The sequence below is a fragment of the Limulus polyphemus genome, unplaced genomic scaffold (genome assembly GCF_000517525.1).
Source record: "Limulus polyphemus unplaced genomic scaffold, Limulus_polyphemus-2.1.2 Scaffold467, whole genome shotgun sequence".
NCBI lineage: Eukaryota > Metazoa > Arthropoda > Merostomata > Xiphosura > Limulidae > Limulus > Limulus polyphemus.
Genome location: NW_013666077.1, coordinates 551,435 through 568,824, shown reverse-complemented (window position 1 = coordinate 568,824; position 17,390 = coordinate 551,435). Strand labels below are relative to the sequence as shown.

The following is a 17,390-nucleotide window of genomic DNA, read 5'->3' as shown; positions in this document are numbered from 1 at the left end:
TATTGAACATGACACATTATATAGGCTACACTAACGTGACGTTTAGGCGGTTCGTTTAACTACTATACGTGATGTTCGTTTTTTTGTTTTGTGTGTGTGTTGGGGGGGGGGCCATGTAAGTGTCCCAGAACGCGACATTAATTTATTGACGACCCAATAGCTTGAAGATATGGTTATCAGTTATTTACGGTATGCAGGTTTTTGCACATGAGGGGAGCTCGTATATCTCGTGTTGAAGTTTACTTTCAAGAGTTACCTCATCAGGACAGCGTAAAATAACTTGTATATTCGAAATGGCACATTATCTAACTGCCTGAGACGCTTATTTAATCTGTGGCGTCCCACTGATCACTGAAAATAAGCAATTTGTACCATGAAAGTAAATGAAATGCAATTTGAAATTAAAGTGTGTAATTTATATGGTATGCATATAAAATCAAACAAGAGAAGATATTTTGGCGTGTGTATCAGTATCGTTTTTTGTTTTATAATTGGTTGGGGCAAAGAGTTAGCTGGGGGGGCGGGGCAAGAGAAGCACAAAAGGAATAGTTTTCTTTTTGGCTTTAAGAAGTATCTAAGTTGCTCAAATCTCTCTTTGCAGAGCTTCGCGGCGATCTGATACTATTCCAACCTCCCCCCACCATCTAATTGGAGATACTTCTTTTTGTTAAAGTTACATAGTATGGCTACCCCGCTCGTCCTAAAGAAGTTAACACTCTCTTGTCAGTGAAAGTCACAATGGAGGCAGAATTTTAAAATATTGAAATACTAAATCCTGATATATCGAATGAAGGGCTGCTGAGTAGGGGCAGAGCTCCCCACAGTGGGTCTGTCGCTCAACCTACACTGTTGGACACGTCATTGATTACCATATGTGGCTAGATTAATTACGAGATTTGCTGGACATTTCACATCACCGATCTATAGGATACCTATAAAAAAAAATGAAGTCGTTGAGTGATTACTGCCTAAAATCAATAACATTTGTTCAGTTAGTATATAGGCCAACGTTATGGTGATTTAAAACAACTCCGTCTGCGAGTGCCACTACACAACTATGTTTTGATTTTGATTTTTTCTGATAGAAACAAATAATAATGAAGACAACGAGAAAACGTTTCGACATTAAGTTAAGAATAACAAAAAAATATCTATTTTGTCGACAGATCGATGACCGTTTCTCTTACAAATCAAATACAGTAAGTTAAAACGTTTAATTATTCCAAAAGGATCGTGTCGACCTAAGGCTCTTTAACACGGGATGAGAAACAAAAAGGTTGTTTTTTTCGGGAAATTATTACGAGAACAGATCTAAAGGCTAGGTTAGTTTTACATCTAACATGGCAATGTTATTCGCTTTCGCCAGATAGTGCATATTGCAAATCATGCTGATTGTTTGCAGACCGTAGTTCTTCTACTTATAATGAAGTTTGCATGAAGGGTATTAGAAATTAGGCACGTGTACATGAAATTGCACACACACATCTCAATGCTTGTGTCGTATTTACAAAAATGGCATTCAAATGAAACCCTAGATTCGCAACAGGAAAGAGAAATACGTCAAATTATAAATGTTTGAAGGAATATTTTAGAACGTATTGTAAATACAACCCTAACCACAGCATCTAGTAATATGGCTTTCAGAGGGGACACAGAGAAAGCACAGGTATGCCAAACAGTAGAAAGCATTTTGACAAATTGTGCTGGAAAACATTTTGACAAATTGTGCGAAGATGAGAGACTAACCCGATTCAGAAAAATATTTTAAAGTCGATGTATTTTACAATTGCTTGGATATCATTCTAGCTCAGCTGAAAGACAAAATAAGATTTGGAGGTTTAAAACGTGCTGTTGAACAGTTCGAAATAATATTTCCAGATAAACTTATTTCTGCCACCGATGATGAATTGTATGAAGGAGCACTGTTTTTAGTCGATCATTATAAAAAAATATATATATATTTCTGTGGCATTTCCTCCTCAGCTGCTTTCTTTTCTAACATGTCATAAAACCAGAAATTACTACAATATCAAGCTTTACCAATTAGCAAAATGATTATTAAGTAAAAATAATAACTTTAAGTTAAAGTTTCTAACAATACCAGTTCCCGTAGGCAGTGCTTAACGGTCCTTTTCAAAATTACTTAAGGAGCACAATGGCAAGAGAAAGACTTGTTGGTCTTTCAATAATGTCTATTGAAAATGAAAAAGCAAAAAAAATATCAGTCCCCCATTAATCCTCCATACGACTATTGTTTTTAATATCAATCTTCCACACGACTGTTGTTTTTAATATCAGTCCTCCATTAATCCTCCATATGACTGTTGTTTGTAATATCAGTCCTCCAGTAATCCTCCACACGACCGTGTGGAGGACTACCGGAGGACTGATATTGAAAACAACAGTGGTGTGGAGGATTACCGGAGGACTGATATTGAAAACAACAGTGGTGTGGAGGATTACCGGAGGACTGATATTACAAACAACAGTCGTGTGGAGGATTACTGGAGGACTGATATTACAAACAAATACTGTTGTTTTCAATATCAGTCCTCCGGTAATCCTCCACACGACTGTTGTTTGTAATATCAGTCCTCCAGTAATCCTCAACACGACTGTTGTTTTCAATATCAATCCTTCAGTAATCCTCGGAAGGCCTGTTATTTGTAATATCAATTCTCCAGTAATCCTTAGTATGTCTGTTGTTTCTAATATCAATCCTTCAGTAATCCTCGGCAGGCCTGTTGTTTCTAATATCAATCCTTCAGTAATCCTCGGCAGGCCTGTTATTTGTAATATCAATTTTCCAGTAATCCTCGGCAGGCATGTTATTTGTAAAATCAATTCTCCACTAATCCTTAGTATGTCCGTTTCTAAAACAGTCCTCCAGTAATCCTCGACACGCTTGTTGTTTCTGATATCAGTCCTTCATTAATCCTTAGTCTGTCTGTTGTTTCTAATATCGATTCTCCAGTAATTCTTAATATGTCTGTTGCTTATAATATCAATCCTCTAGTAATCCTTAATATGTCTGTTATTTATAATATCAATCCTCCAGTAATCTTCGGCACGACTGTTCTTTCTAATATCAGTCCTCCGGCAACCCTCAGTATGTATGTTGTTTTTATAGCAGTCTTCCAGTAACCCTTAGTATGTCTGTTGTTTCTAATATCAGTCCTCCAGTAACCCTTAGTATGTCTGTTGTTTCTAATATCAATCCTCCATTAATCTTTAGTATGTCTGATTCTAATATCAATCTTCCATTAATCTTTAGTATGTCTGTTGCTTCTAATATCAATCTTCCATTAATCTTTAGTATGTCTGTTGCTTCTAATATCAATCCTCCATTAATCTTTAGTATATCTGTTGTTTCTAATATCAATCCTTCAGTAATACATAGTATGTCTGTTGTTTCTAATATCAATACTCTAGTAATCCCTGTAGCTTTGAGTCTGACATTTCTTGTAGAAAATTAACGTTACGTTGACCAGTGATAAACAAATCGCAGTTTGCCTGATCTGATCTAATATGAAATGAAAAGTTAGTTTAAAAATATATTGATCCTTGTCGATATAAAAGAGCATATACTGTTATTGTTAGTATTTTTATTTGTCCTGCAAAGTAATTATATATTTGTGTTAAAAACAAAGTAACAGTTTACATTTAAATACCTATAACGTTGAATTTTTAATCGTTTATTAATTCAATCTGTGTATTTTGATACGAGAATTAAAAGCCGGTAAAAAATTACTCTTCTTAAGACTTGTGCGTTGTTTTTAAACAAATGTGTAAGGGCTTCATTAAAATCGATGGGAGTAAAGAGTAATCAATAAGAAGAAGAAGAAAAGAAATTGATCAAGATTAGAGAAGTAGTAATCCACGTGTATTTGGTGAGCCTGAATTGAGAGAGAGCATGTTCTTGTTTTCTGTCAACTCATCTAAGCGATGTGATTAAGGATGACAGGTATTAGCACCTGTTTGAAGAGGTATTCAAGCCAACAAACGAAAGAAACAGAACAAGCTAGTGAGGAGAAGTTGAATCAGTATACATGTGCTTGGTATGTTTACACTGAACGGTATTCTGCTGCTCTGACATGTCAGCCTGAACCATGCTCGGCGTAAACAGTTCTTTTAATAAACCATCGCTTGACTGTTGACAAATGTTTTATGTGGTCGTTTGTGTGGAACACCTGCGTGTTCAGACAAATGACCACAAGTCGTTGTTTCAAACCCTACGCTGTACCGCGTAACTACAGACGTTCTTGGGTTACTGTTATACATTCCACGCTGTACCGCGTAACTACCGACGTTCTTGGGTTATTGTTATACATTCCACGCTGTACCGCGTAACTACCGACGTTCTTGGGTTATTGTTACACATTCCACCATGTACCGCGTAACTACCGACGTTCTTGGGTTATTGTTATACATTCTACGCTGTACCGCGTAACTACCGACGTTCTTGGGTTATTGTTGTACATTCTACGCTGTACCGCGTAACTACAGACGTTCTTGGCTATTGGTAAAATTGCCACATTCTCACATGCTTAGAACACTTGAACTAATGTCTAAAACATATCAACTTAATAAATGTATTAAAATGCAACATGGATTTGATATATAATTTATATAAACGGATTGAAAGCATATACTTGGCAATATGATATTTTTCTATCGTGTTTTACCTAGTTTACTGTAATGAGAAAAACGAACACGTTATATTTTACACAGATTAGTTGTCTAAACCATAGTAGGCGTCTTTCAGTCTAATAAGGATTTATAACACGTTGATACTGATATATATATTCACTATAGTTTTGTGTTCATTTTCTTCAGATACCTTATCTTGTGATATCCTGTAAAAAACACTATTTGTTCACATAAGGTACGGTAGATTTTTTAAAGATATATTAACGTACTTTGACATTAAAACACACATGCTGACCTAAACCTTTTAATCTACATGAAAATAAAAACGGGCTTGTGGTGCACTTCGTAATATTGACTACTAATACACTACGTTCTTGGGTTATTGTTATACATTTCTGTAGTTACGCGGTACAGCGTGGAATGTATAACAATAACCAAGAACATTGAAGAGATTGGCGGTACCGTTTAGACTGCTTGCTAAGCTCATTAAAAACTGAACAAGCCAGAGAAACATGGTAAATAAAAGTTGTCAGGTTGCATGTGTGACGGATTAATTAATTGTGTTGTGCATAACACTACTTACTGGATGTGCGGAATAGTTTTAAAAATATTTGTTTACAAGAAGAAATGCGAATTATTCTATTTACCTGTCAGTCAACATGTTTAGTGTTAGTAGACGATTATTCACCAAGACATGGATACGTCTTTTACTTAATGGCATTTTAAAACAAGGGAATATGGATCAACTTGGGTCTGACGATCATTCATAAAGACATTTTTAACAAGTTGTACCGCAATAAAGTTTGGCGCGTTGATAATCCATGAACGCATGGGACAGTAACAAAAGTCGTCCACATGCCCCAGGCAACAGTATACAACATACCGTATATTCCAGTGTATAAGACGACCCTGATGGACCTATATTGTCAAGCAAGTCTAGAATGTTACTTTTATAATGAAATTCTTAGAATTCTTAAAAAGTGCTAACCTGCGCTCTGGGGCAATCAATACAACCACAAGTGTTGTTTTTTTATGTTCTTCAAGCACTACAGACAGCTCAATGCAGCATAACTTAAGTCATAAACATGTAATAAACAACTTTACAATGTTTTCATCACAGTTGAACTCCTTTTCTGTTAGAAAAAAAAACACACTAAAACCTAAGATATAGTGATCTGCTATAAAACATGTTTACAAAATTAGTGTATGTTACAGAAACTAACTTTTTTGATATAATATTAGCAATATTTTATTTAGTATGACTAAAGAGATCAATACGTTTCAAATAAAAAATGTCTTGATTAATTGTAACTAACATGTGAGATGAATAACATGAAGAGTCGAGACAAATGATACAATTACAAATATGTTGTAACTCGGTAGGTGGCACGATGTCAACACATTTACTACAAAAAAAAAGCAACCAAATGTAAAAGGAACAACGTAGTTTTGGTTAAATATGTTGTTAACCAAACAGTTCTTACTGGAACTATTATCTTTGAACCCGTGTATAAGACGAGGGGTAAAATCAGACATTTTTTAAGAGTAAAAAGTATCGTCTTATACACCGGCAAGTACAGTATTCAAGAAAGATCTCGTCTGAAAAAGCGACACAAATAACTTCTACACAAGCCGCTTCCACGACACTCTCGATCAACCATAGCTTACCATACTTAGACATACTGGTCAAGTCACTGGACGTAGTGCCTATAAATTTCTCAGCCATCTGTGTTGGGAAACGGACGCTGAGAAGCCACGTCCTTCTGTACTAAAGACGGCCTATGGAAATCCTGAGAAAGGAAGTAGGTGCTTTGGGTATGACAACCTAACGACGGGGCCTTTTATAATGGAAACAATGCTGCATGGCTATTGTAAAGATGCACGGTCGTCAGATACAGCATGACCAGACGTGCGATATGAACTTTAATAACGTGATAAGGATTTAAAATCGTTTTAATACAACGTGCTTAACCTCTATGCAAGTTAAAGAACAAGAAACAAAAACATATTAATTCTCTCAACAAAGTCCGATATACATTTGTGTTTTGTTTTTGAATAACACATGTTCGTGGGAATAAGTTGCATACACTAAATTTATTAAATAAAACTTAAACTTTATAATTATTTAAATGTAATTACAATCTCGCTTAATTATTGATTTCTAAACTTTCATCAGTCTCGACTTTGAAATAAAAATGTATAAACAGGAATCAAAACTATTCCCAATTCGAATCGCATACTTTGTAAAACTCGTGTATATACATGTATATATGTTGTTAACCAAACAGTTCTTACTGGAACTATTATCTTTGAACCCGTGTATAAGACGAGGGGTAAAATCAGACATTTTTTTAAGAGTAAAAAGTATCGTCTTATACACCGGCAAGTACAGTATTCAAGAAAGTATTGTTCAAGTAAGAATGTTAACTTAAATATGTTTGTTTACCAGACTTTTTATCCTCTTTGAAACCATACACTAAATGAGGTGGCGCTATTTCTACAATACGTCATAAGTATACAGAAAACACAAAACACGAATTTTATAATCATAATAATAAAGTACACATTTTTAAAAGTAATTAAAATTCTTTTATTAGTATTACTTTAAATTTTAATATCCAAAATTCATAATAGGATATTTAAGTTAATATCGAATAAAATTAATATATTATCATATTATTACAAAATAACGCCGAACATCCACTGAGAATTCGCAATGAAATACGGATAAAATCTTAAGTTTTTAAGATGTATAATCACTCAAGATATAAAATGAATAATGAAAAATAAACCAATAAATCCACTTTTAAGGGAACTTGGAAGATATTGTAAAAATGCGATTTTGCTAACAAAAATTAAAAGCTTTCCAGATCAAATCTCATTGTTCAGTCTTCAACATGAAAACATCTTCAGCTCAACCTCTTAACCAAAAGATATACAAGATGAGAATTAATTTGCCAGAGGTAATGCAAATATAATTAGATACGTTATACGTTAGTTTTATATATTTAATTAAAGTAATGTGTTACCAATTTTTATTTTTTTTAAAAACGTTGTAAGTTAGATTTGATAATGGCAAAGAGAGAGAGATCTTTTGATGGATTTTAATAACTTTTATATCTTAAAAAAAATCCTATATTAATTCATATTGAAATGTACGTGAAAATTAATGAAGGTTATTCCAATGGTTATACTAATTTTTGTTAGTCTTGTTATGTGGTAAATATAACTGTAATCGGCTTAATCGACAAGTCTTCCTATCAAAGGTTTGTTTTATACGTGCCAGACACACATAGCTAATAAATATTTTAACAACATTTGCTCTGTATTTTGAGTTTAAAATATTATTGTTCGTACAGTCATTTGTGCCATTTTCCCTATGTATATTTTTGTCTATTCACGTGAACTATTTTGCTGTATAAAAACTGTCCGTCTGTCTCTCCTTATGAACTGTTTTTCTGTATCCGTGTTTTTGTCAGTCTTTTCTATGCTATAACTTGCATTAAGATTTCTTAAAGACGTGAAGTAGATAAAGATGTTTCATCAAATTGTGTGTCGGCAAATAAGCGACTGCTTTATACACTGAATTCATATCACGTACACTTACAAATCATAAATCATATCCTCACAGATGGATTTTAGACGTGAAAGAAAATATTTCCAAGAGCAACGTGTAATGAATTAGATATTGAATTGTCGAGATCTTGCGTGAGAAAATGGGTGTTGTTTTCGTGGATGTGTTTTCGTATGTTCAAAACAGCTGTTGACATCACGAATTTTGATAAGTACTGCCACCTATATTCAGATAGGAAAGTGTTCGTTAAAAAATAAGCATTACAGAAGAGGGGATTACCAAACACTGAGACTGTAGCAAATATTTTGTGTATAAAATAGACGATTCTTATTAACTTATTTGATAAAATCACTTGTTTCTACGTGATCATAATATCGCCTGTGATTTACAATCGTCGAGCTCGAGTATTGTTTTAGATTGATTACTTTTGACACTAAATCTGATGTCAGTAAAGAGAATTGCTACGAATCCGTGTAATCGCTTTATTGACAATAACTTTTTTATTATTATTATTAAATGTGTTGCACTCGGTTCGTAAAAATATAATTTGTAAGTTTGTTTAGAGCTATAACGCACCTTTATCGTAAAAGCAAACTTTCAGGACCTATGGAGACCGTGTTAACCACAGTTTAAAACCATGATTCACAAAATGCTTTCTCAATATGGTTGTTATATACAAACAAATGAAATCAGTGGGGGTTCTCAGAGAGTGGTGATCAATAAATGCCGATAGAAGGGGATCATAGAGGAAGGTGATTACATGATTTGTGTCATTATAGGCATGTAAAGAGAAAAGTTAGTTTACAGTAGATCAACCAGAGAGGTCGCTTTACACGCCTATGACATCACAAATCACACGATCTTCTTCTAAGCCACTCCCCTCTCTCTCTCCAGGTTCAGTTGATATGCTACTAACGTCAACAATATTGTAGTCTATACTGCTGCCAAGAGATACAACCTGTTTAAAATAATTATATAAAGCTTGGAAAAAACAAACACTTATACGAATTCTTAACTTATATGCCTAAAACTGCAAATTTTAGTCACGCTACAAAATTATCGATGGTGTTTGTTAATTAGACAGAAGCTGTCTTGAAGGATCAGCTTGAAGTGGGGTTGTTTTTAACATCACCTAAAACGAGCATTTTACATTGAAACTAATTACACTGCATTAAGTGTACTTTTTGAAAAAACAAACCGCTCAACAGAATTCTTCCAGCCACTTTAGAACAGTTAACAAGTTGTTGATAGAGGGGTTAGAGCGCTGATATAAGCCAAAGCAGCCAATTAAGCAAGTATATCGTGTTAACGGTTGAGTTATACGATAAAGTTTAATAAAATCTTAAATAATTAAACTTTTAATATTTAGTAATAGTTGCACGCAATCATAAACTTAACTACTTCGTTAAAATTCAGGCATATTTCTGTAACGTTATTTCCACAGAGGCAATGTTGAACCTTCAAATAAACCCATACAAGCTTTATTTTGTTTTAAACACATTTATATATTGGCAGCCCCTCGCTTTCTCAGAGGACAGTGAATCACATACTTGATTTCATGGTACCGATTCCTCTCCAATTGAAACAATCTTTCAAAAATTATAATTTTAAACTAATTGATCACGAACTATTTTCTGTTTCTCCCCCCCCCCTTTTCGAATCGGCCTAATCTCTACCGTTACATCCAAGTAAAATCCTAACTAATAGAGAGTAAACAAGTGTTTGAGGACTTTAATATCCAACTTCTTCTCAACACAAAACGTTTAAACTCAAGATAAAATTATCATTCTAAAATTATGTAGCTTTTATCTATAGCAAATATATTTTCATAAAAAATAAACAAAGTATACTATGACCAAAAATTCTACCTAAATCAAATTTGGCGAAAGAGGGAGTTACGCGCCTTACCTTCTGTACATTCACAGTGGGAGTCAAGATAGACGAGGACAGGTGCTGTAGCTACAGAGGCCCCAAGAAGACGAGCTCTGATCAAACCTTCTCTCCGTTGTGCTCGAACCACACGAACCTTGGGGAGCTGAGCCACATAGTCTTCCAACTGACGTTGTAGATGAGCTGTAATAGAAAATGACGTCTACATGACACTAACAGTCTTAAAGTGATTGTTAATTGGGATATACGAGGGATTACAGAGTATTTAAGTCACATTTAAAGAATCCAAATACTTCGCATTGTTTATTCGTAACAAAAGGAGGCATTTCCTTCGAAATGATTGGGTTATGACAGAGTTGCCAAACTTATAGTTTTGTTTTTCTGACATACTAACAAATAGTGGCCTTTAACTGACATTGTATCTTTTTATTGCATTAAAAAAAAACATTGCTATTTACGGGTTTATGAAAGTTTGTCAACCCTGATTACTGGGCATCTTTCAGTGTATATACAGCCTACCCGAAATTGACACAGCAACAGAGTGTATATGAACATAACTCACTTATTGGTATTTTCAACCTGAGCTAAACGGCCAGGTCAGACTCCAAAGGATTAGGCCTAACCAATAATTTAGAACTCACTGCTAATCAGAGGAAGGGCGTCTAGCCAGAAGCACTAGCTATGAACGTTATTTTTTTAAACCGAATAGTAAGAGTGACTGTCAGTTATAATGCACCCGCAGCTGAAAGTGTGGAGGTTCAGCGGCGAATCGCGGCTCGAACCTTGAAACGTCCATCTATAGATCGGCTTACTTATCACTAGATCGAACCCAGCCCATCTTTAGCAATACGATAAAGTAAATATTGTCCTCAAGAGAGTGTCATAATTTGTTTGTTTGTTTGAAATTAAGCACAAAGCAACACAATGGGCTATCTGTGCTCTGCCCACCACGGGTATCGAAACCCGATTTCTAACGTTGTAAGTCCGCAAACATACCGCTGTACCACTGGGGGGTGGGGGGGTGTCATAATTACTTCACTATAGTACTCTTTGCTGGATTTCCTTGAATTTTGAGATTTGTTTTGGTATTTTGGAAATTGCCCTAAAAATAACACTTTTGTCGTGAAACTTCACTTCCAGGTGTAGTGGTTCAGTATGTTCTTTCCTTTTTTGAATGCATAATCCAAATCTACAACTTGGGGCTATAGACTAAACAATTAGTTTTGTTAATGAAAATCTTCTTGAGTTTTCAAAACTGATCATATATGATCAGCGGTTAGTTTGCGGAATATCAACGCAAAAACTCCGTTGTTCGATTTCTCGTGGTAGAGCTCCCATTATTTGAGTAAAGGACATATACATTTAATGTTTTATGTTAAACAATAAATGGTAATTGTTTTTATAAAATCAGTGATATAGCATGAGATATTTATCGGAAAAGTGTTCACTTTAATAAGGGAGGTGAAGTATCATACTTACGTGGAAAAGTTTTATAACAAGTGAACTGAGACCATATCTTAATTTTCTACTTTAACGAAACTAATTGTTTATCACGTGTAATAATAAATTATGCTCTAGTAAATGCTTCGGTTATAATACAATTCGATTGATAACATGGGAATGCTATGTTAAGCTTTTTTATGAGACAAAAATAAAGAAAAAACTAGAACTCAAGACTTTTATAGTTAATGTACGATTACTCGGAGTGACTTTAAAGTGTCGAATATCAATCTTAATTTACTATATTGTATAGTTATAATGTTAATATTTAAAATTAAGAAACTTTTATCAAGAAATAAAAATTGTACTTAATGTCCAAAAAGTTTTTAAGTTTGGTGGCGCCATCTAATGAGTTATGCAAGAAACTTTCTAATCTAGGAAATAAACATAATCCAAATTCATGCAAAGTGCATTTAGAAAGTGGACTAATGTAACATGTAAACGTTATATTTCTTCCATCGATCTCAAGAGTTCATAGCCCAAATAAATCTTTCAAATCCACTTTCTACGCTAATACTATTAATATTTTATTTGTTTCTAAAATGCTTTTATGCCACAGGAGACAGAAACTGTAAGCATACAAATATTTGTTACTTTCAGAGAAACAGCAGCAGCGAATGCGTGACAAAACCACCGTCTTTAGCTAGGCCATACACTATTCAACGAAAAGCCACTATCGAATGACTGTCTTATTTTTTAACAGTGTCATCAAAATACTACAGAAGTCTATATTCACTGTAACAATTCCAGGTTTTATGTTGCTAAACATGTAACAAATGCAAATTAGAAGTTCGTATAAACAAATCCCCTCCCCCCCCCCCCAATATCAAATAGTGATATTGCCCCAAAACTTTTAAAGTATTTGTACACAACACTACACCCACGAGGGTAATAGGTTTTAGAAGTAATATCTGTTTGTCACATTCTCAACATCATTTGTGCACGTGGGTTCATCCTAATCCAATATGGCGTAAAGAAATAACACGCCGTTTTTTGCTAAACTTTCCTTGTACACACAATAACATTTTATGTTTGTGTTTTTTTATAGAAAATAATATCACCTCATTGCACTTTTGTAAAGTTAGTATTCAATAACAAAACTAAGGGGTTTGAGATGAAGGAGAATACATGCTCTAACATGGCGTTTATTTTTATTTTTCACCAGTTTTCCCTGCGATTCCTAATTTCGTTATGTAAATTTTCCCAGTTTTATTTTCTATAGCTTCAACTTGCATCTAGCTCACTCAAAATTCTATTCACGGTTTCCAAAATTCCAACTTCAGCCTAGTCGCGAGTGACGTCAGTAAAGTGACATAACATTCATTTAACCAATGTAAAGGAAATAATAAAGTTTAAATATTATAAAAATAAATAGAAATAATATGCAAATATGAATGTTAAGACAACCCCCTCCCGTTTTCAAATTCCCGGATACGCCAGTGGCAGTGTGTGTTTACATCAAGTAAGTAGCATGTTGATCTGGATTCAAACAGCACGTGACATATGTACAGTGAGGACTGGTGTACGTAAACTTGTGTGTGTAATTTATGTTTGTTCTTAGTAATAAGTCGTAGAGAGAAGCACACAAATGAGAAAAAAAAGTTAGAAAGTTCACCAAATATCTATCTATCTATTTACATGTGTGTCTATATGTACATTTATAAATCTGTGTGTGTAATAGAAATGTGAATTATAACTTTTTTCAAAGCATCTCATTGCAATATTTTACTACTACCAGCTGGTTTTATATTTTATATTATAGGTATATTTGTGGAAGAGCAAAATCAAAAATTATTAACTTGAAAAAGTAAAAAAATAAGTAAATAACTTATTGATAAACATACACTGATACAGATAATGTTATAAGTAACACAATAAAGAATTAACTAAAATTTGAAAATTCAGCTCACTTTATGAATCCAAAGCCAATTAATTTTGTGTGTTTGCACAGTTTTAGTTTCCTTAAGTTTAAAGTATCTTCAGAGCTCATAGAATCCATTAAAACCACACCCTCTATAGCTTATTATTTATTTATTATTTAATGAGGCTTGAAAATATTGAATGAAATATTTTATGTATAAAATAGGAAATTAAAAACATTTTAAGTTAACATTCTTACTTGAACAATGGATAATAACCAGAATATTCTTTTTCAGTTAACTTTCTTGGCTCTTTTTGTTTTGTTTTTATTTACTGAGCACAGGGTTAGATATATATATATAGTCTTTCAGCTAAATTATAAGGAATATTTAACTTGGTATGTTTAGTATGGTTACTGTAAACTTATGAATGTCTGTGACTTTTGGTAGGTTTGTAAAAAATGAAGTTTAAAAATGGAAGCTATTTAGCATTCCTTTCACATGTAAGACAGAAATATCTTGGATCAGGATACATGCTGTTGATTAGGTGACAAAATTCATCAATGTTATGTAAAAGAATCTACATTGCAAAATAGTCATCCAAAACACTTCTATGATAGTGTTAGATAGCTAACATACTCTATGTTAAAATAGTGTGGCAATAGGTCAGACATTTTATATTTAATATATCCCTTAAGAGTTGTTGTGTTTGTGGGAGCTACTGTCATATCTAAGGAAAGTTGATCATAAATCTTGCTGTTAAAATCAAAGGGATGATTATCCAAGACTAAAAGTAAACATTCTAAAATAAAAAGAGAGCTTTGAACTTGAGCTGTAAAGGAGCTTGATATTTTAGTAAAAAGCACTTCAATCTTCTAATCCAAGGTATTCACTTACTACTGGGACGTTAGACTATTATATGAAGAAATACTAACATGTGATTCTGTTTGATTTTCCTAGGTCAGCATTTTCCAAAGTTTGGGGTGGAGGGCATGAGCAATTAGGATAGAGTCGATAATGCAAAATTAAGTGTTTTAATATACTTTTTATTTATGAAATTAATAAGTAACTATCACAACACATATAGCAATTTATTGTACTACCCGTGTATTATATCTCGTCACTTAACTCACTCTTTCAATAATTTAAAAAAATAGGGTGGGCATGCAAAAGATCATATTTATTAAAGGAGGGGAGTGGATGACCAAAAGTTTGAGAAATGCTACTTTAGGTAATTTTTTAATAAAATCTGCCATCCCTAATATTAAAACTTTAAAAGGTTTAAGTGGTGTCACATCAAGAATTTTAATAAGAGGTTTGGTACTCTTATAATTGCTTGTACGTTCTGTTATCCTGATATTCTAGCGTGGTGTGGATTTTCATGATGTTTCTTATCCAACATCTCTTGTTAGGTCTTACATTTGTATAATTTTGGTAAAATGTAGAAATGCCGATTTTTGTTACTACCCAAAATATATTCAACTTCTTTATTCATTAGATAATTCCTAAACTTTCAAATATAGTTCACCAGTTTTTTCTCCACCTTTCTAGTTATTTTATTTTCATTTTCTATTAACTAAATGTGCAGCAGGTCAGACCATTGAAAAAATAATGTTGACTATTACTCTGAGTATACTACATGATATGCTGATAACTCTGGCATAAAATACATAATATCATGTTGAATGCCACTCTAAAAGGTCGAGGCACATGCACTTTAACCCACATCCATGCTCATAGGGTTAATAAATTTCTTCCTGGCCCAAATATTCAATAGCTATTTGTTTATAATATGAATTGTCTGAAATAACAAAAATTCGACAACAATGTCAACATTACCTCAAACTTTTCTCTAGGGCCATTCAAAGATGACTCTTAGATATAGGCAAAAATTTAAAATACCACCCCAACATCACACACACACACGTGTATATGTATGTTTTAGTTTCTTTAGCTCTCCTTTAAGACAGTCTTGTCTATGTGACATAATTGTCAGCAATTTATCAGTTCAAAACTTTATTTTGTCTATGTGACATAATTGTCAGCAATTTATCGGTTCAAAATTTAATTTTTTCTATGTGACATAATTGTCAGCAATTTATCGGTTCAAAATTTAATTTTTTCTATGTGACATAATTGTCAGCAATTTATCGGTTCAAAATTTAATTTTTTCTATGTGACATAATTGTCAGCAATTTATCGGTTCAAAACTTTATTTTGTCTATGTGACATAATTGTCAGCAATTTATCGGTTCAAAACTTTATTTTGTCTATGTGACATAATTGTCAGCAATTTATCGGTTCAAAACTTTATTTTGTCTATGTGACATAATTGTCAGCAATTTATCGGTTCAAAATTTTGTTCAGTATTAAAAATATTCATTTAAGCTTCTAATCTTTTATTTTCTGCAAAGGGAATGACAGTTCTGTGTGTTTGCTTTTCTCCAGGGTAAGGGCCGTTCTCTCCACCATTCCTTCCTCCTGCCAACTCCTCCCCCCCCCCCCAACCCATTTTGGCCTCCAATTTTCTGCTTCCTATAATATTCCACTCTAGGCAGTGGAATGATCCATTCAGTGTTTTGAAGCCTCTATAAATAAATATATTATTAAATTATAGATGATGTGATTTTAATACTTTATATAAGTTGAAAGATAACCTAAATTTCAGTAAGCTGTAAACTTTTGTACTGACACAAAAATGACAGGCTTTAATTTGTGATATGAGCTTAGTTTCTAAATTTTAGTTGCTAATTGCTTATTTGTAATTTCATCTAAAAAAGCTTATTTATCATTGTTTAATTTTAATGGTTTTTACTTTTGCTTTTTTACAGATATATCTCAAGGGTAACACATTACAAAACCAGTTGCTAGTAGTAGTATTATATATATTCTGTATTCATTTATTTATTTTGAAGTCTCAATTTGTATTGCTAACAGCCCATTTTGGTCTTCTACAATTCAAATGGACAATAACAAATTAAATCACATACAATGTATTGGTGTAATTTTTGCTTCATGCAATGTGATGGATTTCAGCATGAATACAGATTGTCATCATCAGATAATTATTTTTGAAATGTACATGAAATATCATAATCTGTGCGTAATTTCAAATTAATCAGTATTTCTTTTGTTCTAAGATGTCTTTGAAATTGCCTAATTAAAGAGTTTTTATTTCTACAGCTTATCAGAAGAATTAAATTATAAAAACAACAGTAGATTAATACTAAATAATTATTAATGCTTGTCCTTTCTTTATACAGTTTAATTTCAGGATGAGAATCTCAACAGCTGTTGTCATCAATAAAACTACATTTTCTGTAATTTTTAGAAAATTTTTAGTTCTTCACTTTTATTAGAAACTTACAGCACTTTAGAGGAGTTTTGAATGTTTCTTGATTAGCTTCACTAAACTCATAGTCCCTTCATTTTTTATTTTGTTTTTACTTGTGGGTTATTTTTGTTTTTATTTATTCTGTGTGTTTATCATTTTGCTTATACAAACAATAGCATAGTTTTTATGGAACAGTTGTCCTTATGTATATCATTTTGCTTATACAGACAGTAGCATAATTTTTATGGAACAGTTGTTCTTGTGTATATCATTTTGCTTATACAAACAGTAGCATAATTTTTATGGAACAGTTGTCCTTGTGTATATCATTTTGCTTATACAAACAGTAGCATAATTTTTATGGAACAGTTGTTCTTGTGTATATCATTTTGCTTGTACAAACAGTTGCATAGTTTTTATGGAACAATTGTCCTTGTGTATATCATTTTGCTTATACAAACAGTAGTATAATATTTATGGAACAGTTGTCCTTGTGTGTATATCATTTTGCTTATACAAACAGTAGTATAATATTTATGGAACAGTTGTCCTTGTGTGTATATCATTTTGCTTATACAAACAG

At 32.9% G+C, this 17,390-nt stretch overlaps 1 protein-coding gene across 1 annotated transcript in view; it reads left to right on the top strand.

Moving 5' to 3' along the window:
* The first annotated feature begins 13,107 nt into the window (after nucleotides 1-13,107).
* The window catches only part of LOC106458464 (putative polypeptide N-acetylgalactosaminyltransferase 9), a 21,269-nt gene continuing 16,986 nt past the window's right edge, over nucleotides 13,108-17,390 (top strand). The window contains exon 1 of the mRNA XM_022384676.1: nucleotides 13,108-13,215. Within this exon, the coding sequence (XP_022240384.1) occupies nucleotides 13,203-13,215 (13 nt within the window). The 5' untranslated portion in view covers nucleotides 13,108-13,202. The remainder of the gene's footprint in view (nucleotides 13,216-17,390) is intronic.